The 12,554-nt window shown below is 37.5% G+C and overlaps 1 protein-coding gene across 2 annotated transcripts in view; it reads left to right on the top strand.

Moving 5' to 3' along the window:
* The first annotated feature begins 492 nt into the window (after positions 1 to 492).
* The window catches only part of flt4 (fms related receptor tyrosine kinase 4), a 59,066-nt gene continuing 47,004 nt past the window's right edge, over positions 493 to 12,554 (top strand). For both annotated transcript variants that reach the window (XM_051104420.1, XM_051104419.1), the window contains exons 1-2: positions 493 to 873; positions 12,137 to 12,233. In XM_051104420.1, the coding sequence (XP_050960377.1) occupies positions 816 to 873; positions 12,137 to 12,233 (155 nt within the window). In that variant the 5' untranslated portion in view covers positions 493 to 815. The remainder of the gene's footprint in view (positions 874 to 12,136; positions 12,234 to 12,554) is intronic.

Genomic DNA, 12,554 nt, shown 5'->3' with positions numbered 1-12,554 from the left:
TTACGTTTTGAAAATGCTGTTCATTTTAAAAACCTAATTTAAAACAATCCAGGCGACGCATAATGACACCATGTAATGATCTCATGGATTATGTTTGAAAACTTATGGAAATTATATGAATATGTTTAAAATAGTCAGATTGGGATGTAAAGTCCTGTTGTTTTATCATCTAGTCATGGTCTGGATGTCTGACAAGGGACTTAATATCACATCTGGACATAGGGGCAATTCACATTTGAGATGTTACCTATTCAGATCACTGCAAATATACTCATGAGACCAACCTTTTTACTGTATATTTAGACATTCTCAGTCAATTGGTGACACAAAAATTCCAGGATTTTAAGACTTAAGACCGTGGCATTTATGCTGTCAGTGATATTAACACAAAACATATGTCCACTATAGTGGACACACATTAACTGCTGGTCCTTGGAAGGATGTATGTGCTGCGTGCAAATGCATTGTCAGTTTAAACTTTAAAGCACAGGGGCCAGACACTTTATGTGACACTTCAGACTGGGGGAGTAATAGTATTATCACTGAGGAGGACACAGGCGTTTATGAACGAAAAGCGGCAGATGAGTGAGTCAGAGGAAAAGGAAATGATTGTAAATCCATTCAGAACTTCAGGATTCTCATTTCAACAGGAAAAAGAGCGTTTTATTCCCGTCGTCCTGTGGCGCATCCTCTTTCAGAGACGCTGCTTTGGGTTTCACCTGAATCTGAGGAGCTTCTGCTCGCTTTATTAAATTACATCAGAAAACGCGGGTTTGCTAGAATATCTAAAACCCCGGAGGACTGGAAACCTGGAAATGAAGAGAGATTTTACGTTTTTCTGTCGGATTTGGATTGGGATTCCCTTCTTCTCAGGTGAGAACGTATTTTCGTAAACACTTCGAGAACTTCTAAATCTGCCGTTTTAATAGAACGCGGAAATTTTTGAACGCTCGCGTTTATAAAAATGCAGGAAAAGTAGAACGTTCACATTATGATTAACGAAGCTGTCAAAACTCATAGCGCGCGAAAAGTTCGTTGTAAAGTGACCATTTCAATTTTGTCGCGTTCGAATAAATGTAAACTGTCTTAAAGTTTGTCTAGGCGCTTCTTGTTAACGCTGTAAAATATTGGTTCAGTTCTGTATTACTCCTGCCAAAGTTTTCGTCTGTTTATCAGCTCTTGCCTGATTATTGTTCCCCATTATCCTTTCATTTTGTACAAAACTCGTAATAATTATAATTATAATTATAATTATAAGCAAAATCAAATTTACACAGTAATTTACAGAAATCATGCATTGATTAATTCAGTTCTTTCAATCAAATATGATTATTTTATGGTTGATATTTTCGTTCCTTTAGTGCAATCACATTCCTTCTTTCTGAATTGACCATAAGTGGTGATTAATTAGCCTATGCATAGACTAATTAATTACAGTTTGAATGCATTGCTTCTCTTATTCACACGGAAAATCATTGCATTGTCTGCAGTTTGATTACATTTTTCTTTGTCAAAAAGTGTATGATATATATCACTAGAGGGAGCCTTGTCTTTATTCTTGCCTGTTCAATGGATGTTGTTAATTGGTCTTGATGAGATCCAGTTCCAGTTCCAGTTTAATGCTACACAGGTGGCAGTGTTGGTAAAAGACAGCTTTAAAGGAACTTTAAAAAAACCTATTATTTTGAAATGATGATTGAGCAATGATTGCTTTCTTTCTTTTGTGCCTTCTTACAGATACCAGGTCTTGTTTTTATTTTGACTTAAAAACTTTATGGCATTTCCTGGTTATTGATATCCTGCATATTATTCTTATTCTTTTTTTTTTTTTTTTTTTTTTTTTTTTTTTTTGTGGTATTTCTTATGTACACAGTATTATTCCAACAGAACACCTCTGAAACCAGACCCTCAGTCAGGGGGTAAGGTATCAGCCAATCATAATAGTGAGCTGTTTGAGACAACAAAAACTCGCTATTCTCTGCACAGGTCTCAGAAATCTGTGTTTTATGGTGGTGGTAGAAAGAGAAGTTCACTTTGCTGTGAATCCCCCAATAAAGAGATCAAGAGCCTCAGTGAGTGCAGGTGTCATATAGTGAGATCGGAAAAGTTGGAAAACTCATTCCTCCAGTTTGTTGGCTGGTTACACATCAAATAGCAGCACCTCGGGTGAGGACTTTGGCAGAAGGATGAGCTTTCTCTAAATTCTTAGAATCTACAGCTATAAGAGCCCCACTTATAGATGTCTGCATTAAAACACTGCATAAATGAAAACCATATGGCAGCTTGGTGACCCTGTGTTTGACTGCTTTGTCATAACAAGTGCTGTGTCTGTGCTAAAATGCGAGCTGCTAAAATCCTTTTAAACAGCATAGCTTTTCATGTAAGCTGCATTTTCCATTTTTTTGACTTCAAGAGCAAAACTGATATAGCCTATTATCAGTCAGCTACATTTGAAGATTTGTCATTTGCATTAGGATGTATGTGTCACATACAGATTTGTTCTGCAACAGCATGAGACATTTGTTGGCCGCAACACTGACTTCAGGGCAGCATCTGTAGTGTTTCATATAATGAAAATTGCTGTCTAGAGATTCCACTGATTAAACCCTATGTGTTGGCCAAACAAATGTTTCTCTGTCAGCTCTCCAGGGTCTTCGTAATATAAAATATGACTGCAGAACTCTTTAAAGGTGTAATCGTAAAAGCATATTTCAAAACTCGGAAGAGGACTCAAGCGTTTTTATGTCAAGACTTTTAGCAATGTGTTTCACATTAGCTGTGCTAATTGCTAATTTTCTTACTGCATATGCAGGTTGGGGCTTGAAATTTCAGTGTTTTCTCAATATTCTGATCTTCCTAGATATGGGAGCTGTGAAATTAAGAAATAAAGCCTCACTTTTACTGTTATTTAGAAATAGATTTTTTCGGGCTTAGGAGCTGCAGAGATTATTTTCATGCAATCACTTCTGTTATATCACTTACTACACAAGCAGAATTCACTGATAGACTTTCAGTCTGTTTCTTGGTTTGTGTTTAAAGGGCTTGTCATCAGGTTATATATTGTGTTTTCACTTTAAATTGAGACCCTTTTTGAGGGGCCTCAGTGGAGAAGAATCTGAAGCTTATTGGTTTAAGCACAGAGTCATCATAATTGGTGTGAGCTCCATGGCCTATGGCAATATTTCATGGCGCGCTATGAGGTGTAACAAGTGTTAGGTTTCTCTGGTCAGCGCTATGGCATGGTCTCCCATTGGAGGTCAATGAGGGTTCGTGGGAAAGAGGGCTGCCAGCGTTTCCATATTCGCATGCTTAATCTCATGATACCCATTTCTGTGTCTGCATCATTGCATCAGCAGATTTATAATAGCTGCAATTAGCTAATGACATCTTGGCTAATTTGATTGTACTTTCAGCTGAGCTTTGATTCATACCAAGGACTCCAACTGTGTCAGTGTTGGTAGAAACAGCTCTTCCCGTAAAGCTAAATGGGGAAAATCATTTCTGAATGACAGTGATGACAGAAAACGAGACGATGCAGTGGAAAGAAGACAGCGTCCTGTTGGCAGCCTCCACAGGTACAGGAAATACGAGTAAGGGATGAGAAAGCGACATGTAGGAAACCCACACAGATGTCTCCCCTCCCACAACATCCTGACCTCACCCCAAATCCCAGCCAGGAAATAGGAAGGCCACAAGTAGGCAGATAGACATGCATGAAAGGACATACAGTCGCATTTTTGGATCTCATCCTCTCCCGACGGGTGACAGCGGAATCAAAGCGTGTCCCTGGCCTTGGCTCTAGAGGACAGAGGAACTGCATCCAGCTTTTTCTCCTTCACTCATGTTTTAATGTGCATGCACATCCCCTCCCAGGGCTTGACCGCCGTCCTCCACGGGGAGCAGCGGGATGCTGACTCCTCAGTCCAGGGAGGAGGTCTGTTCCGTGGCCTAGCTGCCCTCCAGTTGTAGGCCGGACATACGGCTATTTCAGGCCCTCTGCCCCACTGTCTGACTGGGATGATGTGATCTGACCCCGTTGACAATAGACAGAATGATAGATAGATAGATAGATAGATAGATAGATAGATAAAACAACAAATTTAACATTTCACTGTTATGTTTCACTAAAGGAAATTGTGAAATGAAAAGCCAAGCAGGAAAACAGGAAATTTACTGGATAAGACAAAAAATGCATTTGCCTATCAAAGGCTCCATGTTTCCGTCCTCAGAGCAAAAGGGAAAAGACTTTTGCCACATGACTACCTTTGAAGGCTTTATTTCTCACTGTTATATGTCCTATAGTGAATAACAATCCAGCATGCATGCTCCAAAGTGCCAAAATTACTGCTCTTTGCTCCTGAGTGCACGATTTATCTGTTTTCCACAGGCATACTACTTCCCAAAATACTTTGCAGCTCACAGAGTTGCTTAACTGTCACCAGTGGATGCACCAAGGTCTCGCTTTACTCAGGAAACAGAATATTCTGCAAACCACAGATCTATAACTAGAGTACAGTTGTGATTTTCAGTTGACAGCACGGAGAGAGAAAAACAAAACCTAGCGTCTGACCCCCCCTAGAATTGCTATGCTCAGATCTACCCAGATGTAACAGCGCTATTAGTGTAATTTCTGGAATTATTTTTGTTTTCCTTTTGAATTTTGCGTTCCAGTTAACCTGCAACCTGCTCTATTTATATAGTACTTCATCTGAAACTCATGGATGTGCAAAAACACCTCTTTTTTTTTTTTATCAGTCATTGTTATGACTAACTAGTCAGCTTTAAGTGAGAAGTCCACTTCCAGAACAATAATTTACAGATAATGCACTCACCCCCTTGTCATCCAAGATGTTCATGTCTTTCTTTCTTCAGTCGTAAAGAAACTGTGTTTTTTGAGGAAAACATTTCAGGTTTTCCGTATAATGGACTGATCTGGTGCCCCGAGTTTGAACTTCCAAAATGCAGTTTAAATGCAGCTGAACTCTGTGTATTCTGGCTCAAGACAGTTAGGATATGTTGAAAACCGCAGATCGTATTTTCTCCTTCAACTTCAAAAATCATTTCGAAATCATCCTACATCGCTCCAGAAGTACCGACACAGTCTTTGCAAAGTGAACATGCAAAGAAGATCAAACACCCTTAACAAAAAAGGTAAAACAGTGATATAGGACGATTTTAAAGTTGAAGGAGAACATGAGATGGGAGTTTTTGACATACCCTAACTGTCATGAACAAAAACAAAAACAGAGGTCGAGAAGAGCAAGACAAGATGAGCATTTGAGATTAAAAAGTATATAAATTGTATTATTTTTATGAAAATGATTGTTTTGCTAGATAAGACCCTTCTTCCTTGGCTGGGATCATTTACAATCGCATTTGGGATTGTTTGGAGCCGCATTTAAACTGCATTTTGGAAGTTCAAACTCGGGCCCCATATCAGTCCATTATATGCAGAAAAATGCTGAAATGTTTTCCTCAAAAAACACAATTTCTTCACGACTGAAGAAAGAAAGACATGAAAATCGTGGAGGACAAGGGGGTGAGTACATTATCTGTAAACTGTTGTTCTGAAAGTGGACTGTAGAAAAACAATAAAACAACTTGTATTCCTTTTCATACAAAGTATGGTCACAGGGCCAGATTATTGATTAATAAAAGATTATTTGTGCACAGTTCCTAGTACAATGCTATATTATGAACTCATGCTTTTGTTGATGCTGTTTAGGTGGTACATTACTTTCAAACACAAGAGAGCATTAACTCTTTAGCTCCACCAATACATACAAAAACAATGTACCAAAACTTTGCCAAGTTCATGTTCATCTGTTTTGGATACACTGAATGTGTTTTTTCGCTCCACTCACTGAACACTGAAAGTGTCAAATGTGAAAGAAGCAGCAAAATATTTTGGAGAAATATTGCCACTGGCACATCATTGAGCCTCTGTTGCCATTTACCTTGCTGAAAAAACAACATAAGCTGGTTTAAAGTGGTTTAGTTGGTTGGCTCAAAAAATAACTTGTTCAGGCTGGAAGTTTATAAGTTTTAAACTGTTTTTAACCTGAAAGTTCTATAGTTTTAAACTGTTTTTCAGTTAATAAACAAATAAATATTATTTAATTAAAAAAAATACATAATCAACTGCATTAATCAAGTAGTCAGTTGTTGTATAACTATCCTGTTGACCACCTTGCCCATCCCAATCATTCCCAATAGCTCAGGGAATATCATAACTCACACTATGCTCACATTCCACTAGCTCTGAACTATCACACTCTGACTTCTGTGGTCCAAAATTCCATCATTGTTGACATGATCAGGCCACTTTGAAGAATGTGGTGCAATTTTAATACAGGAATTTACTTAGCCTCCAGTTGTGTTTTATACCCAACACCAAAAAAAAAAAAAAAGGACAGTAAGGAGGTATCTAAACACTGCAAACATCCAGTATCTATTGCAGTGTGCTTTAAATTACAAACATGCGATACAGTATGTGCCCTCATCTGTCTCTGCCTAGGGGTTAACCCCTGCTAACTGCTTATGTATTACTCTAGTCATATATCACGCTGACAGGTTAACAGTCAGTGCCCCAGACGACTGCTGCACACAGCATCCTTGTGAAGGAAATGTATATCCATATGGAAAAGATCTGGCACACAGAACTTCCATCACCGTATCATGCCAATTTAGCATTGAATCTTCAGTTTACGCTGGATGATTTCAAAATGCTGCCCTAATATCTCTAAGCCCCGTGTAAATCTGCTATCAGATACCTTCCAAGTGTCTCTGATTCGGCTCATTCCTTGGTGCCGTCCAGCTGTGTCTATGGGCTGTGTCTATGTTTTGGCAGAAAATATGCTTGCGTAAGTCAAACATCCTTACGAATGTTTTTGCTGTGTGCAGTGGAGAGTTAAACCCAGGTCCATTGAGCACAGTACTGCTCTTTTTTTTGTGTCATCATCACATCTGGGGAGAGTAAATGAGAAACGCTGTGGATGGGAAGTGACCGCTCACACTGTGCGCTGCGCAATGTTTGTCATAAATCTTTTCAAGTCAGCATGTAGGTAACTCAATCTTTCTAGTTCAAAGTGAGCAAGCCATGTGGTGATAGATCATATTTAAACCACAAGTAAGACAGAACTTGACATGTTTAGCAAAATGCTTACGCTTTCTGCATCATTTGGCTTTGATTTTGCATCAGTGAGGTTTAATAGGTGCATACCAGGAAACATGATATGGGCCTTGGTCCATATGCATTGTAACAAAAAATGCATTCAAATGAATACATTTGTGATATTTTCTCCATGATGCCATAAAGATATCATGCAGATACCACAAAAATAACAAAGGACATTTTGTTTGTATCTCTTTCTAATTTCCCTTTTTGCAGTTTCTATTAGCAAATTTTTCTTCCTTCCTGGGCTTTGGAAGTCTGTCTCAGACTCTAAGTTTTACGTCTTTCTTTAAGTGCTTAATTTAGCTGCTAAATATGCCTAAATATATAAATATAAAAATCTAAGTTTTGTCTCAAAGTATATTAACTAATCATCTTTAGAGTTATATAGTGTAAACATTCAAGGGCTGGACAAAATAATGTGAATATCTGGAAAATATTTCTTTATTTAAGGTGTTTTGCCACCATTTACCTTGGCAAGTCATGGCGTATCAGTGTTGTAATAATACTGTTTCCGGGTGTAGGCTGCTATAGTTTCAAGTGAAAATCTCAGTGGCAATTTAGCACTATTCATTTTCTATAACACCTTTAAATTAAACTAAGCTTTTTTTAAAAAAAACTCAAAGTGTATGCAACAGTCTTTAGGCTTGTGGCATCCTAGACTCCAATTTTTTAGTGTTTCAGGAAAGATTAATTACTGTCTGGCCAACTGAGATTTCAGTATGGAGATAAACATTAGGATCATGCTTTTTCGGGAGTGCTATACAGCAAACTGTGAGTGTATATTAGCACTGTTTGTTGTTTGCTTTGGGACCTGAGGGAGCGTTTGGACCCAGAAACAGTGACGTGTGATGTCATCTTTCAAACTTTGTACAATAGATTCATACAATTCTTAAATAGTCTGCTGTGGAATGTTGTCTGTCATAACATTTGGCACTTCAGAGACGCTGAAGAAGGGAATTGACTTCTCACTCTTCTTTCAAAAAATATCCACAGTTGTTTGATAATATTCAAGTCAGGCAATTGAGTTGTCAGGGCAGATGTTGGAGTTCTTGGTAATCCAACTATCCTGGTTTTATGATCTTGACTTACAATATACTTGTTTGCTGATTTAGTCTTGACATGTTTTGTGTTTGCAGTCATAATCATAATGGTTATTTTTCTTAAAACACCAACTGTGCTGTTAAGGTTACAGATGCTCCTGTTAAACAGGCTCCCATGATTTGTGCTTTTTGGATGAAAAATTGGCCAGTTGTTAGAAATGTACTGACAGCCTAGGCAGAGCTTAATGCACATTTTCTGTTTTCAAATACAGTAGCTCTCTATATATCAACTACAGCATAAGAAATCCTATTTGTCATGCAGAAGCCTCTAATTGTTATCTGAGGACTAAGCGTGAAAAGGTGAAAAGTTGGGGTCAGTGATTGCAGCCATGGCTTTTCTACAGAGAGCCTCAATGTTGTAAGGAACACAATTGTTAAAATTTAAGAAAAAAAAATCCTGACAGTTTTCTTGGTTGGGATTGTAAGTTTAATTACATTGGCTCTAAATCATTGGCTCAACCACTGGACAAATTCTGCAGAACAAAAATCACTTTATTAAAGCTCACGAAATAATCCATGGTTAGTTTTTTTTTTTTTACCTTCCAACTGTTGGCCTGGGAATCAGCTAGATTATATTGCACTCAAACTGGTAGTTAAGACCAAATCAGATATAATATGCACAAGTTTCTACAAAAAACAATGATAAATGTGAGCCCTCATGTTTGACATTTATCCATAGACTTGTAATATTCAACAATAAATCCTCAGAGCTGAAAATACTGCTGTAGAAAAACCACCAGGATGTTCATGTTCAACTGTAAACAGTTCATTGACTCGCCATCAAATATTTACAAAATTCTATTGTGGGCTTTTGAGGCCGGATGCGTCTGAAACAGATGGATTGTGCACATGAAATGCACTGGTCCAGAAATATTTCTTGTGATTGACATGTGCTTATAGTGCTTATATGGAGTCACAAAGACAGGCATGAAAAGCATTTTGCTCTGCCACTTGAACTGTGCCTCAATGTATAGAAATAATACATTTCTATAATACAATATATAAAATAAATATATTTCTATCATGACAACTCTCAGAGGATTTAGCATGGTAATGTACATGACAATGTTAATGTGTTTGATCTTGTCTACTGTCAATATATCCACAACATGCTGCTGTGAGCATGTAAGAAATGTTGAAATGAGCCCAATATATTACATATAGATGAATCACCCCTTAGCAGATCTATACAGGTGGAGCTGGGGAAGGTGGAGGGTTTCTGAAGTGCGCTGGCACTAGCCGAGTATTTAAATTTTGAGCAGTGAGCTCATTGACTGCTGATACAAAAAGAACCAATGAGCTGTGCCATGTGATGATGGCATTATGTCAGATTGCGTTAGACTGGATTGCACCATCTAGAGATTCATGACCTCTGAATTCCTCAGAGGTTTAGCTGTAGAGAAGGAAGTTATGATTTATAAAGCTTTTTGTACTTTAGCTTATTTTCAGACCATCAGTATATTTGATTCATTTGGATTATTTAACTAAAAAATGGCCTCTATTTATTATATAGACAACTTTAAGCAACATGCACAAACCAATAAAGAAATTAGTTAATACACAATGTCACACATCAATATCTTGTTACAGTATTGTTTTAGGAAACCATGGTAATTCAGCCTTTCTAAAACCTGGTCAGTAATTTATAAATATCCTACTTATTCAGTAATAAATCACATTAGGAAAATAAATTAGGCTACGTTTACTCTACGGTAGACCCTCGGGTTTTAAATGGCTGTACTATTAAAATTATTTATATAATTGACATTGAGTGAAACAAAATCTGAATTAACGGATAAGGACCGGAAAATAACGGTAATTTTCATTTGTTATTTTATCTACAGCTCGTTAGAGGTAGCGCCAAGATAATATTTATTTAAATAAACTCAAATAAATGAGAGAGAAAGAGAGAGAGAGAGAGAGAGAGAGAGAACGAGTGTGAAGGTTCCGAACAAGTGAAGCTTGTGGGTTTAATTACAAAAACTGCTAATTTATCACCTCATTGCTGAGAAATATAATGTTGCTTTTAGTAGCGAAGCTGGGGAAGGGGCAAGGGTTGAAAACCAGCTACTGAAGGTGCAGTTTCTTACCTATATAAAGGTCCATCCTAATAAAATGTGAGCGCATACAGCACGCCGACATTAAAACACTTATCTCTGTGGGCAAACGTGTCACCCTTGCATTGGGGGTTCTGAGAGAATTCGGATATGTGTGTTTAGACGTAGGTCAGATGTCAAGATATCAGATATGTATCTGATTAAAATCCACATTTGGAAGTGGCCCCGATCGGATGCGAAAAAAGTCTCATCTTATTTTAGTGTTTACATTTTTGTGCCAGTTATATTCAGTTGCATAAATGGTTGTACTTTTCTCTGACAGGATATTGTGTACTCATTTCCACTGTATTTTCATTCTATAAACTTGTCATATAAAGTAACACTTGTTGATGTGATTTGTGAAGTGATTTGGAGGCTCATTTTGATGCTCACTGTATCTTCTTGTCATCATTTGGTGTTAATTAGATCCAGCTGCTTTTAATAACTCCTCTTGGCATGTTCATACACCCGTCTCCTCGGTTGTGGCTAGAGGGGATACAGCTCAGACCGGAAACTAACAATGAAATTAATTTTTCTACCTATTAGATTGTGTTTTTATTAACATCTACACCTACCCCAACCCTAAAATTAGCCCTTACTATAATACAAAAAACAGTATTATTGTTGTACAGTGTGACAAAAATAACATTAGATTGATGTGCGCATGCCCAAAAGCTAGAGCTGTAATCCTTCTAGCCTTTACCCGTCTCCTCTGAGAGCAACAGGAGACATCTATACCATCAGCACTCATAGACCAATTAACATGTGCGCAATGACCTTCTGACCTTTCCGCCCCACTGTCAGCGTAACGCAAACCAGATTAAGGGCTTTTTAATGTGCTCAAGGAACTAATAATTGAAAAGTCCTGTAATAAACGATGAAGCTGTTGATGGTTGTCTGGGTAATCCAATGAAACACCTAATAATGCGAAAGTCCCACGTAACTGATGATACAAGGTGCATTTTGTCCAGGAGGGCAATAGAGGCAATGCCTCCTCAAAAGCATTCAGATGAGAAAATAAGTACAAAAACAAAGCAAAATAAATACTGCAAAATGATATAAAATTCTCATTTTAATGACTATTTACTATAAGTTATACTGCCTAAAAGTGTGGTCATATTTACTGTTGTGTTTGGTGATTTTATTTTGGTAAAACCTAGTAATTTCACCGCTTTCAAGTTGGTCATGTGAATTCTTTGCACTGACCAACAGAAAGCCGTCTGGTTTAAAAGTGATTTCTGTGTGTGCTGTGCTTCTTCACTACTGACAGTAGACCCTCTTTGCCTGCAAAATATTGTTAATGTTTCCCTTGAACTCACTAAGTTGTCACTAAGCTCATGCCATATGAAACTATGTAAACTTTAAATGGAACTGCAATGTAATTTATATTGGACTTAAAACCCAAACAACACACTTGACCTTACCTCAACCACACAGTGAAATGGCATCCAGTGATCTGTCAGGAGTGATTATTAGTGCCTAGAACATAAAGGGAATTTGATAGTTTTCTAGATCAGTGGTTCTCAACTCCAGTCCTGGGGACCCACTGCTCTGTACATTTTGTATTTCTCTATTATGTGATGTAATTGGTTCAGTTCCTGATGCTTTCTCCTAATGAGCTGAAGAAAAAACAAAAAGTGCAGAGTAGTGGTACCCCAGGACTGCATGGAATTGAGAACCACTGTCTTAGATTCTGCTATGAATACACTCATGGTAAATTCTCTCATGATGATGTTGATGATGATGCTCTTCTCTTCCTGTAGGTCTGGTGACTGGGTTTTCTATGAGTCCACCCACCCTTGACAACACCAAAGACCAGCTTGTGCTTAACGCTAACGACACATTGACCATTACATGCAGGTACAATCAAATGATTATTTTTAATGGGTACTTGACCTTATATACTAAAGGCTTTCTTAACCATTTTCTGTCATAAACAACTTTGCCATTTTTTTTAATAATTAGTATGCATGCAGCTCATATTAAATATGAAATGTTTATAGTTTTAAAAGTGAATTTGTCACACCACAGTGCTATTTAAGCTAGTTAAGCTCAAATTTAAAAGAAACTGTGATCATTTACAGAGCCTAAAATGGAATTTTTTTTTACATTTATATACATTATTTCTAAAAAATATTAAAGTTGATTTAAAAAATTCTATGGAGACATTAAACGTTGACT

This window comes from Labeo rohita, unplaced genomic scaffold (genome assembly GCF_022985175.1).
Source record: "Labeo rohita strain BAU-BD-2019 unplaced genomic scaffold, IGBB_LRoh.1.0 scaffold_72, whole genome shotgun sequence".
In the NCBI taxonomy this organism is placed as follows: Eukaryota; Metazoa; Chordata; class Actinopteri; order Cypriniformes; family Cyprinidae; genus Labeo; species Labeo rohita.
This window is presented reverse-complemented; position numbering and strand designations above follow the sequence as displayed.